Source organism: Salvelinus fontinalis, chromosome 36, assembly GCF_029448725.1.
Source record: "Salvelinus fontinalis isolate EN_2023a chromosome 36, ASM2944872v1, whole genome shotgun sequence".
Lineage (NCBI taxonomy): Eukaryota > Metazoa > Chordata > Actinopteri > Salmoniformes > Salmonidae > Salvelinus > Salvelinus fontinalis.
The window spans coordinates 6,183,494-6,208,230 of NC_074700.1; the positions used below are offsets into that span (position 1 = coordinate 6,183,494).

Consider the following 24,737-nt stretch of genomic DNA (forward strand, 5'->3'; position numbering starts at 1 on the left):
ATACCTCAACTAAATGGGTCTATATGACATAGACAGAACAACTGGCCATGCAGATGTCTGTTATTAGTACTTAAGACTGTCTGGCTTCTCAGATACTACAATCACTTTTCATCTTCGCAAAACACACAGGGAATCTATTGTCACTGAACTGTATTGTACAATTCAAATAACCAGAATACACAAACTCAACCCTTCCATCAGGGGTTTACAATCATCCCAAAAATATTACCTCATCACCTGTTTCACATTATTATTGGAAGTCTAAATCAATACCATTCACGCAATATGAATATATGATTTTATTTACAAATCAACAATGACCTCAAAGGGATACTTCCAGATTTTGGCAATTAGCCCTATATCTACTTCCCCAGAGTCAGATGAACTCGTGGAGACCATGTTTATCTCCAGTATGGAGGAAGTTAGAAGTCGTTTCGCAAGCCAATGCTAACTCGCATTAGTGCAATGACTGGAAGTATATGGGTATCTGCTAGCAGGAAGTCTATGGGTATATATATAGACTTCTAGTCATTGCGCTAGCACTAGTAACTAGCAATTGTGCTAGCTAGCAACTTTCTTCAAACTGCACGCAGACATAAAAAAAAGTGGTATCCACGAGTTCATCGGACTCGAAGGAAGTAGATAAATTGCCAAAATCCCAAGGTATCCCTTTAAGCAGCTAACATGTAGACTAGAGATGTCAAATTCAAATAACTTTAACAGTTCTTATTCAAACAAATAAATACATTAATATATTAGTCTCCAAGACAAAGAATTTTAGCAACATAGTCAAATCACTCATCCATCTATTTCAATGTCTTTGAATGCTAATGGTGGGAGTTAGGAATAGTGTTCTGGCTACCTTAGAATAGGTTTGGGGTCAGGCTCTTAGGGAGTCGGCTGGTCAGGAGACAGGGGTGCAGGCGGTTCCAGAGGACAGGGGGAGATTGAGCCGGGGAGGGTGTACTGGAGCTCCTCTGGGTCCAGAGTCCTCTGCACTGAGTACCATCTTATCCCGGTCTGTTCCCTTCACTTCTCTGTCCTGGGGTCCACAGAACAGCCGGAGCACTGCTTGGACCTGTGGCACCTCCGTGGCAGTCTCCTGGAACGTCATAATCGCCACGATGCCAGCCATTAAATAACCTGTGGAGAAAAAATAAAACGGCAGACGTATGAGACGGATACATCCGATTATCACAAAGCTGTGAGGACAAGAGGGGAAGCAGAAGCCTGTGTGGAGGACAAGGCAGGATTAGCGTAAATTCCATTTTCATCTTGATTACTGCCAATTCTGAAATCGACTGCAAAAAAAAAAAAAAGGCTAAATTGAATTGACCACAACTCTGCTATGGCTACTCTCACAGGAGGTGAGGAATTCCATGCACTCCTTGGTCGCCTTGTTGCGCATTTTCCCCAGTAGGTAGTCCCCCTGGCCGATGGTGCTGAGGGTGACCACGCAGAAGAACAGGGCGTCCAGGAAGCTCCACTCCGGCTCCAGGTAGCAGAGGCTGGTAGCGGGCAGCAAGAACAGGAGTATGACCAGGACCAGAGAGAAGAGGCTGGCATGGAGCAGCACTGCTCGGCCATAGGGCAGGCCCCAGTAGGTCTGGAGGTGGCGCACAGGGCCGTGGGTAAGGATGGGCAGCATGAGGTCAGACAGGCAGGAGAGGACAAAAAGGGTGAGGGGGATTCCAAGCAGGCAGTAGAAGATGCAGAAAAGTTTGCCGTCATCAGATAGGAGACTGGAGTTACCATAACCTGGGAAAAAAAAAGTTGGCATAAAAAGTGGATTTGAGCAAAACAGGGATTCTGAACAAGTAACCTAAACAATAACCTAAAGCATGTTTTACTAGGGTAGTTGTGAGACTTGTGCACACATCTACATAGGCCCTAAAGCCATCTTTTAGTTTTTGCACCTGACTTTGGCCTGCGGCAACAGGATGTAGCCTAGCCTACCCTCACTAACAAACTACATTGCACATGAGAGAACTATTCAAGAGGTTCAATCTGTGATTATTCGGACCTACAATAAATCATAAAATTTACATCATTTCAATCTAACTGTGGAATCAACAAGCTCTATTTATTTGTTCTTCTTACCACGGACAGTCAAAACATTGATCACAAAGAACATGGACGAGCTAAAATCCCAGCTCCAATCATCTCTGTGTGCATCTAAGACAGCAATGTTCCGATTAGCAGAAAATGACGCTTTCCCAATAATTGTATCCAGCCTGCTCTCCGGTACGCAGTAGTTGTCCCTCAGAAAGTGCTCTCGGAGTTCAAGGACCTGTGCTCTGAGCCTGTTTTCCTGGGGCTGCTCAATAGCCATGAGCACCAGACCCCCAAAGAGTGTGAAGAGGATGTAGCTGAGGAGCAGGAGCCAGAAGGCATGCTTCCGACAGAACCTCTGGAACGAGTCGACCCAACAGACCATGGTTGTTTGTCGGACTGACCTGGCTGTGTATCGCTAGTGTAGGTAACCAAACACTCAGACGCAGGTGAGCCACTAGTTTTAAATATTTAAAAACACAATTCAAACACCATTCCACTCATTGAGATAACTCAATAGAACGTCAATTCCGGAAATGAATTAACTCAAATTAAACAGGAAAAAGCTGTCGAAAACATATCAAGTTTGAATTTCACTGTAAATAATGAATGAAAGTGGAAAATATGTAATATTGTAAGAATATTTATTTTAGGATATTGGCTATCGTCCATATACATGTACAGGATGGTAAAATGACTCAGGTACATGGTAGAAAATACATTGTCCGTGTTTTAAGAGGTGTCAAGCTCTCAGCTCGGTGTGAATACTCCTTCCATATCCATGGATTCCACTATTCAACACACCCCAGGCCAGCTCCTGCAGGCAAGTTAGTCTGAAGTTATCAAACTAGTAGTGTCCTTATGGTGCATTCAAGACAACTGGGAACTCAAGAACAAATGAGGTCAAATCATGACGTCAGTGATGTTCAGGATGGAAAATCGGAGCTCTAGAACGATGTGTACATGAGTCAGTGTCTCTTATGCGACTCCAGTAGGGTCCCTCCCACCTAATGTGCCTATCCTCTAGTCCTAGTCTACCTCTTATGTCATAGGCTGAATAGGGAGGGAGGATATAGGGAACTCCACCTGCACTACTGAGCAGTGAGGTAGCCTCAGCCTGTTCCAAGGCCTTGACCCCTGACCCCCAACCATAGTCTCACTGTTCTCTCAGAGGGGCAGGTGCAGGGAGTAGTGGGAGCAGGTCCAGCGATGCACCGGTTTGCCAACCCTCCCGATGACAGGCAGCTTGTGGGCGTAGGCACGGGGCGGTACGGTGGACAGGGGTGTGGGAGAGCTGAAGCTGGTCTGGAAGCGGCGCCCCTGGCAGCGCCGGCCCATCTGACGTCCCCCGATGAGGAAGGAGAATGTGGGGGGTCCGGTCTGAGGAGGGGGGAAACGGGCCTTGGTGAACACATCGCGGGATGGACCCGCTGAGCGCTGTCCTGGCCGGGAGGAGGAGTTTCTGCGCTGGATGGAAGATGAGGAGGAAGAGCGAGCCAGGGACCTGAGAGAAGGAAATAGAGGTAAAAGGAACATGTTAGCGTTTCCTTTATTTTGGTAGTTACCTGTATATATTCTTCAGAAAAACATAAGCACTTCTTTATTTGTTCTAAATGTGTGTGGAGTGTTAGACACCAGCTTTCTGTCTGGACCAGCTGTCTGATTGTCTTTTTTCTCCCGTTTCTCTATGGTGTGATTTAAACAGGCTGTCTTATGGTCTGCGAGACACCCGCTCTGATCACATCACTCATTATCACTTCTTAACATTGCCATTTTTTGAATACTAAGCAATGTGGACAATGTGTAAGATGAGATAGAAATCAGAATTTATTTGCACATAAGTGCATTGTAAATTGTACTGTTGTATGCAATCTAAATAAATAAAGGATATTTTGTAATTTATGAGGGAGCTGTGCCTTTGACCCCCACATATAATATAACTAGTTATACAGATGCTACATTACCTTCCTGGAGCAGTGGCAGCTAGACTGGGTGGGGCGGGCTCAGTACGAGGACTCCCGTCTTGCCGAGGGCTGATGTTGAGGTTAGCAGTGAGCTGGGGCATCTTGCGCGTGGTGTCTGGGTTGGCAGCGGGACCAGGGGGCTCCTTCCTCGTATCAGGGGGCTGGGAGGGGGCTGACGGGGGGCAACCTCCCAAGCTGGGGCCCGTGCTGAAGCGTACCGCCAGGCTGTCGCCGAAGAAGGAGTAGAGCTCACAGTACATGGCGGGTAGGGGGACGGGGGTCCAGTCATCCCAGGGGGTGCCAGCCCCCCCAGGTCCCTGCAGGTGGCTGGCGATGCCCAGGGCGGCCTCGGAGAGGGGCTCTGGAGGGGGGCTGAGCCCGGGGGAACTCATCCTGAAACCCATCACGCCCCCAGAGCCCGGCTGGGCGCTGCTGCTCCCCTCCGCTGGCTGGGATAGAGACAGGGCTTTCATCTTCAGCAGGCGCTCCACCGCCACCTGCAGGACAGAGGGGGGGATTGGTACTTAGTGGGCGCACTGGAGGTTGATTGGGTGTGTTACCAACATAAAAAATGTAAAGCCCTTTGAGATCGGGTGAAAAGTGCAACATAAATGCAATTCGTAACAATACATTATTGGGAATCTCTTGATTTACTTTGGAAAGCTTTGATTGCATTAGAGAACTGCAGATACGGATTCTTTTAGGGCCGGTGCCGATTTTGGGGGTCAACGTGGACAGTATTTTAGGCCGATATTCAAGATCATTACATTATAACATTTTAATGACAAAATTTCCCAGAGACAGCCGTGTATGTATTTTAAATCAAACAATACATTTGACTTTATTTTTACCAATCTAATTACATAACAATTTCAATAATTTTATTTGAATGGTAAATCTCTTGATAAACTGGGTTAATGGAGACGGCATAGGCCTACTCACAATACAGGTGAACGCATATTCAATAGGAGCGTGTGCATGCATTGAGTTATTGAGCTTGTTTTGGCTGATCGGTGGAGTGTACGGTGCTACAGATGACAAACAATCTGTTAACCTTCCATTTGGGACTCATATTAGCCTACTGATCAACAACATTTGACTAAAAGCATCACTCAAGAGTGTCATGTCTGTTATTAAGGACATAGGCACAGCTGTTAGTTTGAGAATATAAAATAACATATTTTCAATGCAAACGGGCCCAACGTAATGTCATGATTTGTGATCACGGGGTGGCTTACGAAACCAGAAACCATAGTTTGAGAAGAACGCACACACGGGCGAGGATCTAAAGCTTTCTTGTTCCATAAACATGTAGGAAGATTCTTAGGTAGCTAAACCTATTGACAACCTTCATTTAGGCATTTTAAAGACACTTCCTTCTTTCCCCATTGTGATAACAATCTAACCCGACTATCAACTGTCAATTTACAGATACGATAGCTGCTGGTCAGATCAGCACACCGGTAAATAGCTAACGTTACAACGTAAGTCAGAGGGCTCGCTACCGAAAAGAGGTGCACGTTCAAAATGGCTATTATCTCCTATCTGATATCTTAGTACCATGTACATCTAGCCAGCATAGCAGTCCCATGTAGCTCAGTAGGTAGAGCCCGGCGCTTGCAATGCCAGGGTTGTGGGTTCAATTCCCACATGGGACTAGTATGGAAAATGTATGCAGTCACTACTGTAAGTAGCAGCTGCTAAATGACAACGTCAAGTGTCATAGTGGCTAATATAGCTACCTAGCTAACACCACAAATTAAAGGGTTGGTTATAGTCATTTTTGCTATCTGCTTAGCTTGCTTGCATGTCCAGACACGTCGACATGAGCTTTATAAGTAAATAAACTAATAATTTGCAACAGAAGTCAGTGTCAATTCACCAATACTGCACCTTTCTGTTGGAGAATGAGCTATCGTGCTGCTGCTGATTTTCCCAGATAGACATTCCTCGGCATTGGGCAGTGCTCCTGGCTCAGGCAGTTAGGGGCGGCTGGCATAGCAGCAGCTTTACTATGTTGAGGGATTGTCGACAAAGCCAATAGAGAAGGGCCGAAAGACTAGAAAAGGCAAATATCGGCCCGATATGTCGGCCTGGCCGATTGACGGTCGTTCTCTAGTACGCGTCACAGAAAACGTACCACATTTCAGACTCAGTGACTGGTCTGCTGCACTTACCAGGATGGCTCCGTAGACCTTGTGTCCGTCTGCTTTCACCTGGGCGTTGGAGACTGAGTAATCATCCAGGACAGCTTGCAGGTTAGCCCAGTAGGCTGGCAGGTGTGGATATAACACCCGCTCAACAGCCTACAAAAGACACAGACAGTGATCAGCGAAGATCCTAAAATGAACCAACAGAATTGAAAGAAAACATACTCGCACTCAAAGACGATCAGGATAGAGGAAACGTGGTTACCTTCCATCCGAGTGCGTGTAGCCCCACGACAGCTCCATAGTGAGAACACAGCGGGCGGACCGGGTCTGACAGAACCTTCTGCAGAGACAGCAGAATCTGATGGTACAGACCACTGACCAGGTCTCCATGGGTCCTGACAAAGACACACGTTTTGGAGAGAATTACGTCAAGATGGTCGTGATTCTGTTGTTGACAGTGTCACAGAGACTAAGATGGTCCACTTTTGACCAAAACATTATTTAAAAGGTGGTATTAGGAGCATTACAGTGTGCAGGCCTTTCTTTTTCTTCTCATGAACCTATAAGTGTATCAGTCAAACTGCCATGGTCTGAGGGGCTTTGTCCACAGTCTAGTCATTCTACTGTACACATCTGTACTGTATATATAGTGCATCTTTATGGGTGGTCGGTCATACCAGAAGATGTGGCTGAGCAGCAGTGCTGCGTAGTCCCTTAAGGTCCAGTGGTCGTTGAGGGGGTTGATGGAGGCGGCCAGCGGCTCCAGGATGCAGTACATGACGCTGGACACCAGGCTGCGCACGTAGGAGCCAAGGTACAGGTAGGGGTTCTGCACCAGACTCTTCACCATGTGCAGCAGACGGTTCAGCTGCTCCAGGTCGTGGCTCACAGACTTCACCTGGTGGGCAGAGTGGAGAGAGGGGTACATTTGAAGTACAGTACTAGCTACATTTAGTAAGGATAAGGTCAGGACTTTTTCCTGACGAGGATCAAATCCAGGGCCGAGTTACAGGCTACTGTATGATTAGGGTCTTCCAGAGTTTCTCCTGGTCAGGAAAAACTGAGTGCCCTGTAGGCACTAAACGACTAGAGATTTGAATGCATCTATGACATTAGATTTTGTGTTTCAAATAAGTATAACATACCCCACTGATGACATATACAAAATATGGCAGGAGGGCAGCAATCTTGGAGTTGGACTGGAGATCCAGCAAAGCCACCTGATGAAGAAATAGTTCATCCACCATGGATTAAAATGTTTGAGCGATTTCAACAGTTTCTCCAATCAAATGAGTTCTGTCACATGTCGATGCCAGGACAAAACTCTACCTTCATAAGGTGTGGGTCCTCTCCCAGTATGGCCCGGGTGATCTGCTGGTAGTACTTGAGCAGATCCTCCGAGAGAGTTTGTACAGCACTGGGAACTGTGAAGGAGAGTAAAAGGAGGGATCAACCACTCTGAAAAAGCCATGGGAGCAAATATCACCCAATGTTCAAAATGTACTCTGAGCCCTTACCTGTACCTTGAGGCTCCAGGTTGCCTTTCCCATCCAGATAAGACACGTTCACTAGTAGGAGAACAAATCATAGTCACCATAAATTCTACTAAATCTCTTACAAGTAGAATGAGTATCGATTTGACTATTGATTTGCAGGTGGCGCGTTAGTATGTAGTAAGTCAGTGAGACGCATTTCTATAACAAGCATATCGGCGGTCATACCTCGCACCATGGTCTCTGCACAGCCCTTGGGTATGTTGGTGGCCAGGGCAAGTTCAACCAGGTTGATATCACGGTCGTCCACAAAGAAGAGCTCGCCCTCCTTGATCGGTCGGAAAGGTAGGGCATCTTGCGCACCGTAGCCAGCTATGGCCTGGCAAAAAGAGTAGACAGTACAGATAGGAGTTCAGTTAAGAGTAACAATAATAAAGACTGACGTCACCCGGCAAGCGGGATCCAGTTGAAAACAGGCTCACACAATGTATACACTGAGTGTAAAAACATTAGGAAAACCTGTTCTTTCAATGACAGGCTGACTAGCTGAACACTATGACCCCTTATTGACGTCACTTGTTAAATCGACTTCAATCAGTGTCGATTAAGGGGAGGAGACAGGTTAAATAATGTTTTTTAAGCCTTGAGACAACTGAGACATGGACTGTGTTTGTGTGCCATTCAGAGGGTGGGCAAAACAAGATTGAAGTGCCTTTGGTAGTAGGTACCAGGCGCACCCGGTTTGAATGTGTCAAGAACTGCAACAATGCTGGGCTTTTCCACTATCAACAGTTTCCTGTGTGTCTCAAGAATGGTCCACGGACATCCAGCCAACTTGACACAACTGTGGGAAGCATTGGAGTCAACATGGGCCAGCATCCCTGTGGAACGCCTTCGACACCTTGTCGAGTCAATGCCCTGACGAATTGAGACTGTTCTGAGAGCAAAAGGGGGTGCGACTCAATAGTATGAAGGTGTTCCTAATGTTTAGTACACTCATTGCATGTATACATTCAATAAAACAGTAGGCATTCTCTCACCTCCACATTGCTCCAGCGCAGTGCTCTGTTGAAGTCCTCTACTGTCAGCTTCCTCCTCTTGGCATGTCTCATGAACTGAGAGCTGCTCTGTGTTGGTCAAAGTCACATCAGACAAACAAATATCTACAAATAGCCACCTTTACATACTTTACCTATGAATGGGGCCCAGAGTTCGTCCTGGTCAGAACAAATGGTGAGGGAAAACTCCTGGCCCTCACGACATAGAACAATCAACATCGATTTGGCACCGGTTTTATTGTTTACCTGTGTGGCTTCCCTAAGCCGGTAGCAGACATCTTCAGCCAACAATGCAGCCACATCGTCGCTGAGTTCCACTCCCGCACTCTCAGCCATGAGCTTGACAGACTCTCTGGGGACTTCAGCGAAGCGCCTCTCCTCCATGCTCACGGCAGCGTTCCGGTAGACCCGCAGCTCTGCGGAGAGAGACCTGCAAAATAACCACACATGTGTAACTTGCTGGTATAGTTAGCTTACTAGCTAACGAATATGATTTGTTAGCATTAGCTAGCCAGTTTATTTTGATGCGTGCACCCTTCAATATTAACTGATTCGTGCAGGCAACGATTAAAACTTTACACGAAAACAATGCCAACAGACTGTAGCTCAATGCGACTCAATCACTTACCAACTGGTGCAACTGGACAGTATGAATTTGCAAGGTTATCACTCTAAACCGCGCACAGGAACCTCACTCGGGTGCGCTGACATTTTCCGGAAAGCCAGCCTTCCAAAGATTGGTCCAATTCCCTATCACTCAAATGTGCGTCACTCCCACAACCGCTACTTATTCTTCTTCTGTGGATTATTTGTTTATGGCGGTTGGCAGCCAATTTTAAGGTATTACCGCCACCAACTGGACTGTAGTAACCCGGCCAAACCCTAACGACGCCGGGCCAGGCCTGCTTTGGCTGTGCAGTATTAAGGGCGATATGGACTCTGCAGAAGTCAGGGCATTGACACTTCTTACGCGCCGCTGAGCAGCGCTGTTGTGAAGGAATTTATCAAGAAGTGAGTGCGTTTGGTTGACAGGAGGTCCTGTATTATCCTATCAATACAGAGCCATCCACATCTTTACAAAAATAGAGGCGCACAGCAATAATGAACTCAATTTGGCATCTGCGAACCCCGGGGCGCCGCAATTGCGTCTCATCAGATCAACCATAAAGAGTGTTTGAATTGCCAAAATAGTCATTGTAAGTCCTATACTAGTCTTGATAGATGCGTGAGCCTGTGCAATTATACATGTACACTACATTTTCATTTAGATGTGCTTATCCAGAGAGACTTGGTTGAACGCCACGTTTCAGAGGAAAATAAACGTTACTGCAAGTAGATCCTTAAAGATGTCTTTAGTAAAAGGAGTGCATTCGAATCCACACAGACTGAGGGTTGCATCCCAAAAGGGTCAAGTACATTGATAGAAAAGTTGCCATTGGAAAACATGGTTTATGCAACAAATCTAAAGTAAAGCCTGATGGCCAAATAAACCCAAATAGGTAGAGAACCTACGCAAAAAAAAAGAAGCAAGAGTTCATTTAGCAGTGAGAAGTTCCGGCTAGTTCAGTGACAGAACATGCATTTAAAAAAAAAGCTTACTTTGAGACAGAAGCATCACAATACATTTAAGTGAAAAACTTAAATTAGACATGACATTCATGAATCCAACATTGATAACTGATTCACCTCCCTCAAATAAAATACATAGTACACATATGGCTTCCAAGCTCATAGGAAATCACTATACTGTGCAGCAAACTCTAAACGTCAGTGGGGCGTTGGAATCCAACCAACCAGATAAAATGTAGCTAGTTTTCATTAGCAACCAGCCAATTGCGTTGCAGCTCTGCGACAACGTTGTAGTTTTAGCGCCGGATGAAACCGCCCCTTATCAAATTAGACAGAGTGGCAGCACACAATCGCAATAAACGTTTGCCAATTACTTCCCTGACTACTAACGGCAAGCCCATTGAGAACAAACATATTTTCTGGCAATTTACACCACAGTTGGTCAACCTAGCTATTTGTTAAATGCTGTCTGTTGGAGGAAACTATAACCCTTTGTGTGACCATGATTGATAATGCCCTTGTTTGAAATTAATAAAATACTAATTTCATGTTCGGTGGACTCATCTAGCTTGGGTTACAGTATTTATAGGAACACATTTACTGTGAGATGTAAACACAAATTATTAAAATGCAATTCCTTTTGTCACTGACAACTAGGGGACAATGCATTTCATACACACCCAGAAAAAGTACTCGCATGAAAGAGAAATGTGTATATGACCACAAAGAAAAAAAAAACTTTATTTATTTTCTTATCAAGATACATTAAAAGGATACAGACACATTGGAATAAAAAACACTTGAGAAAAAATGTAATTGTAGCATAATTATCTCTCCAACATACAAAATTCTAACTCCCTCTCCATCCCCCCCAACTGCTTTGATGGCCAACCATCCCAGTCTCCCATCCCAAACCCACTCAATGACAGAGAGCAATGTTCACATGTACAGTATTTTAACCTTCTTCAAAATATGAAGTAATTACAAGCTTTTTTAAAAGGTTTTATATAAAAAAAACTGACGTTATCAATAGGCCAAGTTTTTTTCTTCAGATTAGTATTTTCACTAAGCATTTTAACACTTAAAATTTGTTTTAGAAACATTACAAAAGCCCACATTGGGACCAAACTTGCATATAAATCCTTCATTTCTACCCCAGTACTGGCTGTCAGTTCCCAATGCCTGAGGGAGCATGAGGAATTATAATATCCAATTAAGCATCGATTTAATCTAACGCACCCTTTCATCATAAAACACAAAAAGGTAAAATAAAGATTCAAACCAAATCAATCCACAAGTAAAGACATCACTGGAGATTCCTCTCTCATCAGATCATTAAAAACATGACTTCTGTACCCAAGTCAATACATATTGCTGCTTTAGTAATGACATTCTGACAACCAGCTCGTAACATAATTTGCCATTTCTGTTCAAAAGCAAGAGCCAAACAGTCCATTGTCATAAATGCTGTGACTTTGTCTATGGGTGGGGGATCTGAATGCATCTTTTATACGTACAGGTGGCAACATGCACAGGGGCCATCTTAGAATGGAGTTTTACACACCTTGAATGTTTATGGCTTAAATTCTGTCTCCTTCACTAAAAATAACCCATATTTCTCACAATAAGGGCCTTAAAGACAACAGCATCTATTCCGTATGTCTCAAACCACAGTAACCCATCAGATCCACATCCAGAACACACTTTTGAATATCTTCCAAACCTACATGAAATGAATGTCTTCTACCCTGTTAACCTACATTACACCTTTTCCTAAACCATTACTCTCTCCTACCATTGTATTGATGATGCAAGACCATTGTACGCGAGAGGTCGTTCTCGCAGGTCAAAACCAACAAGCACCCCAAAGGCTTTACAGAGACGGATCCAGAAAGTCTCGCTCTCCGGATGGGTAAAACTTGGCTGTAACAAGTATGACAATCAAGTGACAGGAGACAAGACAGGACTCAAATTGATTGTGATGACAAACAAGAAAAACAGAGCTCAAACTACTAGGGGTCAACAGCATTTTTTCCCTCACTATCAAACCATCAAACGTAACTTCGGATAGGCTTGTAGAGGGGGGGGATCAGTTCTTATTTGGGTGTGTGGAAAGGGGGCAGGGTGATAGTGCAAATTAAAGTCTAACAGAATGAGTGTCAAAAAGTAGAATATGATTATTTGACAAGTATGCTTGAATGATGAGTCATACAAAGTACTTTACCTCAACCTCCCAGACCTATGAAGGAACATGTTAATGAAACCATCTAAATAGACTTTCCCGGAAAAATAATCAAAGAAACATGCTAAAAACTCCTGTCCCATTTAGCCTTCCCAATAGAAATAAAATAACTAGAATGGACATTCAGTCAAATTTCCATGGTGAGGGACTATGTCCCTTCTAGTATTTCAATTTCTTTCTATGGCCCTCCCACAACCATGTCCCCAACCAAATTGGTGTCGCCCCCTCAAAAAGCTGCAAATATTTACACAAATAAGACCTGGCGGAAAAAATAAGTGTTTTAACACCATTATTTCAGGATGAGAAATATTTCAGAGTTTAAATTACACAGGTAAAAATATTTGCCATTAAAAAAAAGGGGAGCAAAATAATTAAGCAAGAGACGGAATAAAATACTACAAAGCCCAAAGCCTAGCGCGTGTACGTGGGTGTAAGTGTGTGTAGAGAAGTAATGTTGGCATGTGTATGTGTGAAGTCAATGCAAAGTATGCATGTGGGTGTCACTAAAGTGTGTGTGTGTGGTGAGCAGCACGTCAGCTTTTGGGAGGAAACAGAACAAAAAAAAATATGACAACAGAAAACGACTACTGGACTGGTATGGCGTGCGCTGCTGCACTAGCAGTGGTGGTGCGCCCCCGTGTCGCAGTGGGTCTCAATCCCCCGCCCCCCCTTAGTCCTCCAGGACGATGGGCTCGCTGGTGCTGGATGGCAGGGTGGGGAGAACCAGGGTCCGGGGACCTAGGGGCAGCTTGACCCTGACAGGGAGGTGAGGTTTTCTAGCTGCACGCCGCATCTCAGACTGAGTCAGGTGTTTTCTCAGAGCCCTTGAGAGGAGAGAAACACACAACACAGTGAATTAGCTATAGGACTGAAAAGATCCACATTTGCACACCTAGGAGTCTAATGTCAAAGTGCACAGGTGCAAAGAAGTGAATCCTTCTCGTCTTCAAACTAACCTTTTGGTTAAAATAAAATTATCCCATTGAGTGTACTGCCATAGAGACCTGATTGATCCCTTTATGTCAAGTATTCCATATACAACAAATGCATAGAACATTAGGAACACCTTCCTAATATTGAGTTGCAGCCCTTTTGCCTTCATAACAGCCTCAATTCATCGGGGCATGGACTTTACAAGGTGTCGAAAGTGTTCCACAGGGATGCTGGCTCCAATGCTTCCCACAGTTGTGTCATGTTGGCTGGATGTCTTTTGAGTGGTGGACCATTCTTGATACAAATGGGAAACGTTTGAGTGTTAACTCAGCAGTGTGGCATTTCGACACACTCAAACCGGTGCGCCTGGCACCTACTACCCCGCTCAAAGGTATTTTGTCTTAACCATTTCACCCTCTGAATGGCGCACACATACAATCCATGTCTCAAAATCCTCCCCCTCATCTACACTGATTGAAGTCGATTTAACAAGTGACGTCCATAAGGGATCATAGCTTTCACCTGGATTCACCTGGTCAGTCTGTCATGGAAAGAGCAGTGTTACTAATATTTTGTACACACAGGGTACAACGCTGTATATTTCTCAACACAAAAAAAAGGACAGAATCTAAATTAGTCTCCTCCATTGTTGTTTGCTACTCAATACAGAAAGTACTCTTTACAAAAGGACAGTACCTGGTGTCTTTCGTGGCAACAAACACCACGGGGTTGGGTGCGTCTCCCTGGTTCACTTTCTGACGCTTGATCACCGACTGTGAGGTGGTCCTCATGCCCGATGTGAACGGCCTGCCATTGGTGGGGAACGGCAGCCCTACTGCCTGTGACTAATGAGAGAAGAGCGGTGAGGGAAGAGAAATGTGCGCGCCAGTGAGAGTTTGTGTGTGCCGCATGCAAGTGTGTGTGTAGCCACTTGGCCCAAGCTGTGGTGATGCTGCTTTGCTCAGAGGTGGAGGAGGGAGATGGACAGATGGTCAGTGGTAGAACTAGACCGATATGCAATTTTTGGGTCCGATACCAATTTTATGGAAGCTAAAGTCACCGATTAACGATACATCTGCCGATATAAAGTATTTCTTTTTAGAGATGGAATAAAAACATTTTTTACCCCAAATGTGTTGTGCACAAATTGTGCTCCAAAGGATAAACAGACACTCTACATTATGATTTCTTAACAAAATATTTAAAATGTATATTATTTAAGAACATTGTGGTTTACAGAATATCCATCAAAACCAACTTTATCCTCTATACATACGACAGTAAATACAAAAGTATTTTAGTTTACCTTTTTAGCTACCACTTGAAGATATGCCTATCTACGGCAGTGGAAAATAAGTATGTAGAAGTGTTTGTGTTAAACCACCACATAGGGTGGCTGGCTGAATTAAACTGTCTCAAAGTAAATCTGAAACTGCACTGTTCACAAATAAGCTTTGAAATGCAGTAACATGCCGTTTGTAATGTCACCACTAGGTGTCAGCATTTGTATTGAGTAGATATACTACAGGGTTTACAAGAATCAAAAGGTCATGCAAACACTTAATGGCAACCTAGCAATGCGAGTATGTTATGACAAGCAAAAGCTAGCTATTCATTACGACAATGTTTGCTTCATTACACTGTTATTCAATACCATTTTTCTTTTAACCGTTTATTTAACCACTTACCAGCTATGTTGACTGAGAACACATTCTCATTTACAGCAATGACATGGGGAATAGTTACAGAGGAGAGGGAATGAATGAGCCAATTGGAAGCTGGGAAAGATTAAGGGACCGTGATGGTACAAGGGGCAGATTGGGAATTTAGCCATGACACCGGGATTAACACCCTTACGATAAGTGCCATGGGATCTTTAGTGACCACAGAGTCAGGACACACGTTTAACATCCCATTCGAAAGACGGCACCTTACACAGGGCAATGTCCCTAATCCCTGCCCTGGGGCATTGGGCTATTCTTTTTTTAAGACCAGAGGAAAGAGTGCCTCCTGCTGGCCCTCCTAGCAGCATCTAGTCTCCCATCCAGTGACCGATCATGATCAACCCTGCTTAGCTTCCGAGACAAGCCAGCAGGGATGCAGGGTGGTATACAAAATGTATTGGCTGTAAATTTCAACTGCAAATGGCATGCACTGACAACTGAAAACATTTGTTTCATTTTTTAGTAATTTAGCAGATGCTCTTATCCAGAGCGACTAACAGTAGTGAGCGCATACATTTTTCGTACTGGTTCCGTGGGACTAGAACCCACAACCCTGGCGTTGCAAGCGCCATGCTCTACCAACTGAGTCACAAGGGACATGCAGGCAAATGGTTTCCGCACTGGTTTTAGTCAAACGTTCTAATTTAGCTAGCTAGCTAACATTAGCTACTCATCTCATAAAGAATGCAAACACATGGCCTGAATGATAGATCTGCAGAAAATGTCTTGCTTTTTTCAGATTGCATATTTCAGAAAACTAAATAAATAAATCCCCTAGCTAACATAATAGGCCCAGACAGTAAGTGTTGTTTTTGTATCTAGGACGAGTGTTGACTTTTTGCACCAGTTCAGTGTCAGCACATAACTACCTATAGCCAGCCAAGCTAACTACCTATAGCCAGCCAAGCTAACTACCTATAGCCAGCCAAGCTAACTACCTATAGCCAGCCAAGCTAACTACCTATAGCCAGCCAAGCTAACTACCTATAGCCAGCCAAGCTAACTACCTATAGCTAGCCAAGCTAACTACCTATAGCTAGCCAAGCTAACTACCTAGCTAGCTAAGCTAACTATGTTAACTAAGTGAGAATGTGATGAGGACAGGGCTGCTTGCTTGAAGTGTACTTTTGATGCATTTACCTATTCAAATAAACTGGCTGCAACAAGCTACTCACCGTCAAACCACCATGCCTACTCTCGCACATTGTGACCTAGGGCTGAACGATGTTCAATGAGCAGCTGGTAGAGAGCCCTCGTCAGGCAACGATTGAAAATAAAATGAAAATGACCGCAAATGTGCAGATGTATTTGTTTATTCTATGTATATAATATTGGCGCTTTATCTGTGGAATAAAAATAAAAAAACACGAATATTTCTGTGAAAGGCTAAAATATCGACCGACAATATTGGTCAACAGATTTATCGGCCGGGCTCTAGTCAGTGAATCTCCCATTGTTACAGAGGAACCAGAACCAGTGTGCCAGTCTCTCCAAGGTTACAGTAACAGAGGAAAGATAGCAGGCTGTCTATACCAAACAAGAACCAGTCAGTGTCACATATATGGTTTGACTGACAGAGATCGGGGAAGTCAAAATGATGGTTGTGGTGTGTTTGTGTGTGAGGACTGAGGAGTACTCACGCTACTGTCAAAGGGCCTCTTCCCGAGCAGGCCTGATCCCCCACGGGGCTGGTTGGCCTGGTTGCGGTTGATGGGTGTGGGAGCGCCTCTGGGGGCCTTCAGCTTGAGTGGAGCCTGGATGGCTAGGGAGAGGACAGGAGAGGCATAAATCACAAACCAAAATCAAGACGCTTACAATAGAAAGGAGCCTAACTATTGCATTGAAGCTATAAAGAGTATTGAAAGAGAATTGACATATACGTACAAGAGAGGATTGTAGGGGAAAGCTACAGGAAAGTGTTTTGAGTCCCAATAGTTAACGATGCTATTTTGAGAAGTAATAAATAAAAAGATCTCTTAGGAGCTCTCTGGTGGTTGGTAGATTCTCACCCAGTTCCTTCACTATAGTGGCCAGCGGTGGTCGCGGGATCGAGCGGTTCTTTATAGGGGCCTTGGTTGCTTTAGGCAACCTTATCATACCTGAGGAAGAAAAGATGACGATAAGCAGTGCATGTGTGAAAATCACATGTCTGAGTGTGTGTGTGGGTGTCTATATATACACCGCGTGTGTGTGTGTGTGTGTATATAAAGTATCTTGTCTACTCACACTCGGCCTTGACGGCGTTTGCATTGATGGAGGCGTAGGGGCGGCGTGCCGCCCGGCGGGGTTGCAGGATGTCAGTGCAGACGCGGCGGGCAATACGCGTCAGCTTGGTGGTCTGCAGGATGAACGTCTGCCGGTTCTTGGCCAGCAGCTTGGCGCGCCCCCCGCTCGTCGTGAACGGGGACAGGCCTTGCACCTCCTGGCGGGTCATGTGACCGCGCGGAGTGGACTCCTGAGGAGGGGTCAAAAGAGTCAAGTTAACATATTGCAAAATCATGACTGGTCAGACTGACGGTTTAGTGGGTGCATTGCAATAGGGTCCGTGCTATCCGGGATCCTTGGGACATCCCTACCCCATTGACATTTTAAATGGTTATGGTTAACTAAGGGTTATGGTAAGATTAAGGGTTAGCGTAGGGATGTCCCAAGGATTCCGGATAGCACAGACCATCTCACTAGTCTAGTCTACAGTGGCTTCCTCTCCTCGTCTCCTGCCGCTGTAATGATCTGCTAACACAGGATAGGTGAAAGCAACAACGTGGATGCCCAGTAGGAATTCTGAAATGAAAATATGAACGCACTCTTCCCTGTCCAATGTAGATAAAGGAAAGGATATCTCTTAAGGCTACTGAGATGAACCCAGGTTTAGGGAAGCTGGTTAGTGAAAGCAGACGTACTGAGACAGATCTTGCGGCGCCCTCTAGCTGTGTGGGGGTCTTCAGGCCTCCGTACTTCTTCCAGTAGATCCAGCAGGAGGCACACAGTCTGCACTGCATGTTGGGAGGACCCCATGCGTACCACTGTGCTGATTGGGCAGCTGGAAGAGGCAAAGTGTTTGTATTAGCTTACTAGAAAAGTAACACTATTTGTATTGTCTATGGAGCTCTGGCAATTAGACAATCGAAAGAATTTACACCAATATCTCAATTCGACGGATCACGCCAACGATATATCTCACTTTGTCGAGACAATGTATATCTCAATCTCTGCCAAAACGCTTTGAAGATCATAGACAAATCCCGGTGGAGGACGCCATTTCTTCTGGAATATCTAAACGATTCACCCGACATGGATGAAAATGATGACTCACAGTCTGCACTTTAACCTCAGTCATTGCATAATTTCCAAGTGCTGGAGTGTTGAGACAAAACAACAGAAATGTGTCACTGTCCCAAGACTTTGAGCTCACTCTATCCCTTAATGTAAACGACGCTTTGGTCCGATTGTTGTTCACACAACTCTATTCGCCGCAAAAATGTTAAAACGACGTAACTGGGAATCCGTACCCATGCCAATATCATGGACTGTAATGGTTTGAAAACATTCCTAGATTTGAAAAACATGACCAGGCAACTCCTTTTTTACTACATTTACAACTTAGGTCTAGTATGCTGGCCTATGGAGTCCCACGGAAGACCCAACTACCGAACCATCCAAGTATTATCTGGGCTCCCGAAAGGACTGATCTCTATAATATATAAACTACTTTTGGAAAGCTCATATTCCAAGCAAGCTGTTAAATTATGGTCCACAGATTTAAGTGAATATGAACAACCCTTTAACTGGAACAGAAAATGGAAAATTATGACTTTGGCATCCCGTAATCCGAACCATCAATTTACACATTTTAAGTTTGTTCACAGACTATTTAACAGCAAGGAAACATTTCGCAATGAAATTGGCCCCCAACTCCCAACTGTTCACCGTGTCCCCTAACTCATATGATGTGAGAGTGCCCTGCAGTTAAATGCTTCTGGGACAAAGTTACACAATTCAGTTTGAAGTGCATGAATGTAAATATTCAATACTTTCATCTACTATGTTACTTAACGATGATAGCTCCTTGAAAATCAATACATCAGAGACTATTACTGCTGGCAGACAACACTGCTGCAAAAAGCAAAAAAGATGTGACTGCCATCTAAGAGCCAAAAACACCCTCTCCCAATTCCCAAGTGGATAAAGTTACTATTTGTAGTTATAACATAAGAATTATCAAACAGTGCGAATGAATGGTGAGAGGCAACAAACAATTGAGGCCTGGACAAATATACTTGAGTAAAGAATAATCTGAGCTAAAACCCAACAAATACAAATAAACAATCTATTAAGGCCAAACATGAACATATATATGACGCACACAAAAAGTAAACAAATGTAAATGTATTTATTTTTATTTTTTTTAACTGAGTTACAATTCATGTAAGGAAATCAGTCAATTTAAATTAATTAATTAGGCCCTAATCTATGGATTTCACATGACTGGGAATACAGGTATGCATCTGTTGGTCATAGATACCTTTAAAAAAGTTTTACTTTAGCGTCTTATTGCAAACAGCATGCATGTTTTGGAAATATTTGTTATTCTGTACAGGCTTCCTTCTTTTTACTCTGTCAATTAGGTTAGTATTATTGAATAACTACAATGTTGTTGATCCATCCTCAGTTTTATTCTTTCACAGCCATTAAACTCTGTCGGTTTTAAAGTCACCATTGGCCCCATGGTGAAATCCCTGAACAGTTTCCTTCCTCTCCAGTCTTCTGGGTTAGGAAGGACAGCTGTATCTTTGTAGTGACTGGGTGTATTGATACACCATCCAAAGTGTAATTAATAATATCCGTTTGAAATGATGGGGTATTGTGTGTAGGGCAGTGACAAAATCTAAATTCAATCCATTTTAAATTCAGAGTGTAAAAACTAAATATGGAAAAAGGGGTGGGAATTCTTTCTGAAGACAATGTAAATGTACCCATTTTCATCCGTTTTACTTTCTTTGCTTTCAGACCCACGGGGAAGGGGTGGTATGGGGATGGTTGCTGGGGAGGGGTGGGAAACATGGTTTCCAAGTGGTGGAGTGGGAGGTTGGGGGGGTGGAGGCTCACCTATGTTTTCTCTCTCTCTCTTTACACACAACTATTACATTGTCTGAACATGTGTATTGTGCGTGTAGCCCCGCCCAACAAGAAAATGAATAAAGATTTGTTCACAAAAGAAAAATAAGAAAGTTAATATCATGCAAAGGTATATACGTGCATTTATCAATACAGTGAGACAAAGACATATTTATATAGACAGAGAGACAAAGAGAGAGAGACAGACAGACAGACAGACACAGACAGACACAGACAGACAGACACAGACAGACAGACAGAGACAGACAGACAGAGACAGACAGACAGACAGACAGACAGACAGACAGACAGACAGACAGACAGACAGACAGACAGACAGACAGACAGACAGAGACAGACAGACAGACAGAGACAGACAGACAGACAGAGACAGACAGACAGAGACAGACAGACAGACAGACAGACAGAGACAGACAGACAGACAGACAGAAACAGACAGACAGACAGACAGAAACAGACAGACAGACAGACAGACAGAGACAGACAGACAGACAGACATACAGACAGAGACAGACAGAGACAGACAGAGACAGACAGAGACAGACAGAGACAGACAGAGACAGACAGAGACAGACAGAGACAGACAGACAGAGACAGACAGAGACAGACAGACAGAGACAGACAGACAGAGACAGACAGACAGAGACAGACAGACAGAGACAGACAGACAGAGACAGACAGACAGAGACAGACAGACAGAGACAGACAGACAGAGACAGACAGACAGACAAAGAGAGACAGACGGACAGACAAAGAGAGACAGACGGACAGACAAAGAGAGACAGACAGACAGACAAAGAGAGACAGACAGACAGACAAAGAGCGACAGACAGACAGACAAAGAGAGACAGACAGACAGACAAAGAGCGACAGACAGACAGACAAAGAGAGACAGACAGACAGACAGACAGACAAAGAGAGACAGACAGACAGACAGAGAGACAGACAGACCAGACAGACAGACAGACAGACAGACAGACAGACAGACAGACAGACAGACAGACAGAGAGACAGAGAGAGAGACTTTCAAGACACACCAAAACACACATGTACTCACTATGGCAGCTCTCACAGCTCAGTCCTTTCTGGAAGCCAGCGGCCCCGTTCATGCCAGGCTTGTTTCCAGGAGCCATGATCTGGTTGGGGTTGGGTTTGGTGCTGGAGGGAGGGGAAAATGTGTCATTATGGTATTTGATGCAAGGATAGTAATATTGAGGAGAGTGCAGTTCAGACCGATACTCACTAGGTGGGGATGTACACCTGCTTCAGCTTGCTGTCTGCTTCTGCTGCCTTTAGTCGTTTCTGAAAGGGTATAAACATTTGATACAATTAGCACAGGAAAAGCAAGTAGGTTATTGGAGCAGGTTGAGAGCTTCAAGTTCCTTGGTGTCCACATCACCAACAACGTCCAAACACACCAAGACAGTCGTGAAGAGGGCACGACAAAACCTATTCCCGCTCAGGAGACTGAAAAGATTTTGTATGGAACCTCAAAAGCGTCTACAGCTGCACCATCGAGAGCATCCTGACTGGTTGCATCACTGCCTGGTATGGCAACTGCTCGGCCTCCGACCGCAAGGAACTACAGAGGGTAGTGCGTATGGCCCAGTTCATCACTGGGGCCAAGCTTCTTGCCATCCAGGACCTCTATACCAGGCAATGTCGGAGGAAGGCCCTAAAAATTGTCAAAGACTCCAGCCACCCTAGTCATAGACTATTCTCTCTGCTACCGCACGGCAAGCGGTACCGGAGCACCAAATCTAGATCTAAGAGCCTTCTAAACAACTTCTACCCCCCAAGACATAAGACTCCTGAACACCTAATCAAATGGCTATCCAGACTATTTGCATTGCCTGCGCACTCTTTAACTACTTGATACTTTTATTTCTTATTCTTATCCATATTTTTTTTTTAAACTGCATTGTTGGTTAGGGGCTCGTAAATAAGCATTTCACTGTAAGGTCTACACCTGTTGTATTCGGCGCATGTGACTAATAAAATTTGATAGGCGTGAATGAAACTACTATTTATACATCAGTGAAACAACTGACGAATACAAGCCATGTCATATTGTCATTGAGAGGAGGTGAATTACCTGTTGGATGTAGCGGTCAGTAGTCTTCCACATGTAGTAGAACTGGACCACACTGGCTAGTGACTTCCATGGCAGCTAAATTTTTTAAATGTATAAACACCACACAAATCAGAAATCACCAACGCCATCTGTGACCAGTAGAACATACACCATAGGTGCATATCATGACAACAAGGAAGGTGTTAAGATACCCCCCCCCAAAAAAGTAGGGGCACACTGAATCATTTTTGCTTTTCTTGGCAAAATGTTTCATAGCATTTTCCACTGTGTGCCCTAATGAACATGACCTTGGGGGCATGAATGAAGGACCGTAGGGGTGTCATTGAGATGCGTGTTCACTACTTACAAAGTCCTGGCGGATGTCGTTGAAGTCCTTGCCGTACTTCTCCAGGGCCTCCTCAAACAGCATGGCCTCTGAGGCGCTCCACTCCTCCATCTCGTCACGGCAGAGGACCGGCCCGCCCTGCGGGACCAGCGTGGACATGGCCTTGGCTAGGTCGTAACCGTTCTTCTGCAGGGTGTCCATGGCATGAAACTAGAAAGGGGGGGGAGAGATTAGGTCGTGGTGATTACGGCACAGGTCGCATTACTCAGGTTTTTGTAAATATGTGATATTGCATATAGTATTAGATAAATATTCCGATATAATGTACATTACTGCTATTAATTACGGCAAGGTAGATATCCGTTAGTTTAGGGGGTAGCGAAGCACTTGCTGATTGTCTAGTCACCATGGGACATGGACAAAGTGTGTGTGTCTCACCAGTGTGATGTCTCTGGAGGCTGCTGCAGCACTCATATGCAGGCTGGGTTGACGGATGGAGCTACTGCAGTCCAGGGCTCTGGCAAACGTCCCCACAGCACTGGAACACACACACAACCATCAAATATCATAATTAGAATCAATGACAAACCCAGTGCTGAAACACACACATTACTAACTTATTTTTGTCTAGACTTTTTGATACCCAATCAGATGGGGTTCAGTAAATGTGACTTTACATCATATGGCCACAAGATGGCACTCCAGCTTGATGTAATCAAGGAGTCTTTCACTACAATGTCGATTCCCTCCAAAAACAGGGACAAACATGCTGTGTGTTCGACTGGGGTCCTCCTGCTACTACACCGCTTAGGCAACATCATTCAAAGATGTCTACAGGAAATGACTATGCTACAATTAAACCAAAAAGGTGGACTTTGAAACTCAAAGCCACCCAGTTCACATTACTCAAATCAGAATGTACACCAAGCTCACGAGGCACCCTGACAACAACGTCAAGAACCTCTACAGCAACAGGGCCGGGTTGTAACGTAACCAGGGCAACCTGTGACAGATGAAGGGGGACAGGGGACACTCACCGAGCCACCACCAGGAACTGGTCAATCTGGGGGTCTTTGAGCTGGTTGTCAGGGTCCCAGACCTTGGTCTCCAGCTTCTCCTGGATACGGGTGTCGGTTTCACCTGTGAGGTACAATACCAATAGAACAACGATCAGACATGTTAACCAATGACGCCGCAGATAGTCAAAAGATACTGGTTGTGGCGCCCACTATTTGGGAGACACTGGTCTATGGCTATAACAAGAGAGACTTGAGAGGAGAGGAAATGGTGGAAGAGGAATAGGAGAGAGGAATAAGCAGAAGATAAAAACATATGAATGAGCAGAGGATGCGAGAGGAAGGGGACAGAAATGACAGCGTGTGCAGGCAGTCCAGACTCCTCCTACGTCGTCTCCAGAGGATGAGCAGCTATGTCCGTCTGACCAGACTGAACCAGTGTCAGACACACAGGGGCTCGAACGCCTTGCACAAAACGTCAACCTTCAACTTAACACCGGCTACACTAGGGAACATAAAACAAGAGGGCAGCAGCTTACCACACCACCTGCCTGAAGGGCCCTATCCATGGGCGTGCTCAGCGGGGAGCAAAATCGCCAATAAGAACATGTACAGTTATGAATCTAACTACTGTTCCCTGAAGGAGGGAACGAGGTATAACATACTATGGGGCGTCAACGCCCAATCCTATTCACCTGAAGCAAACTGAAATCACGCCCAATGGGCAAAGAGACGCAGAGACCGCCCTTGGAAGCCCTGGCTATAAAACCAGGGAAAGCATCTTTTTCCTCAATTCAGTACCGCTCTTCAGCGAGCCCAACCCCACCTGACTGCGCTGGCCAAAATGTTATACATCGTTCTCTCCTTTTGGGAAGAGTAGTTATATTCATAACTATATGTTCCCTTTGTCAGTCAGTCACTCGGTATAACGTACTACGGGGACATACAATCATGCCCAAAGCTGGCTCAAAGGGTAC

At 44.7% G+C, this 24,737-nt stretch overlaps 2 protein-coding genes and 1 pseudogene across 4 annotated transcripts in view; all 3 read right to left on the reverse strand.

Annotated features, from left to right (window-relative positions):
• Window positions 1-858: 858 nt before the first annotated feature.
• Window positions 859-2,624, reverse strand: LOC129835405 (potassium channel subfamily K member 1-like; annotated as a pseudogene).
• Window positions 2,625-2,679: 55 nt separating this feature from the next.
• Window positions 2,680-9,462, reverse strand: LOC129835083 (TAF6-like RNA polymerase II p300/CBP-associated factor-associated factor 65 kDa subunit 6L). Of its 2 annotated transcripts, none has more exons than XM_055900456.1 (12): window positions 9,349-9,462; window positions 8,967-9,136; window positions 8,703-8,789; window positions 7,891-8,041; window positions 7,687-7,737; window positions 7,499-7,593; window positions 7,315-7,389; window positions 6,847-7,067; window positions 6,432-6,564; window positions 6,194-6,322; window positions 4,017-4,513; window positions 2,680-3,556 (listed from the first exon to the last, which is right to left on the reverse strand). In XM_055900456.1, exons 2-12 carry the CDS (start codon window positions 9,102-9,104, stop codon window positions 3,220-3,222), a joined length of 1,914 nt encoding a protein of 637 aa, XP_055756431.1. In that variant the 5' UTR covers window positions 9,105-9,136; window positions 9,349-9,462; the 3' UTR covers window positions 2,680-3,219. The 2 variants fall into 2 exon arrangements, with proteins under 2 accessions (XP_055756431.1, XP_055756430.1); XM_055900455.1 differs by having other exon boundaries at window positions 8,967-9,150.
• A 1,540-nt stretch (window positions 9,463-11,002) lies between these two features.
• LOC129835085 (metastasis-associated protein MTA2-like) overlaps window positions 11,003-24,737 on the reverse strand; it is a 32,331-nt gene continuing 18,596 nt past the window's right edge. For both annotated transcript variants that reach the window (XM_055900457.1, XM_055900458.1), the window contains 12 exons: window positions 23,782-23,884; window positions 23,183-23,282; window positions 22,766-22,954; window positions 22,420-22,494; window positions 21,568-21,626; window positions 21,382-21,482; window positions 18,089-18,228; window positions 17,415-17,643; window positions 17,198-17,287; window positions 16,829-16,950; window positions 14,161-14,309; window positions 11,003-13,355 (listed from right to left, as the gene is read on the reverse strand). In XM_055900457.1, coding sequence (XP_055756432.1) covers window positions 13,202-13,355; window positions 14,161-14,309; window positions 16,829-16,950; window positions 17,198-17,287; window positions 17,415-17,643; window positions 18,089-18,228; window positions 21,382-21,482; window positions 21,568-21,626; window positions 22,420-22,494; window positions 22,766-22,954; window positions 23,183-23,282; window positions 23,782-23,884 — 1,511 coding nt within the window. In that variant the 3' untranslated portion in view covers window positions 11,003-13,201. The remainder of the gene's footprint in view (window positions 13,356-14,160; window positions 14,310-16,828; window positions 16,951-17,197; window positions 17,288-17,414; window positions 17,644-18,088; window positions 18,229-21,381; window positions 21,483-21,567; window positions 21,627-22,419; window positions 22,495-22,765; window positions 22,955-23,182; window positions 23,283-23,781; window positions 23,885-24,737) is intronic.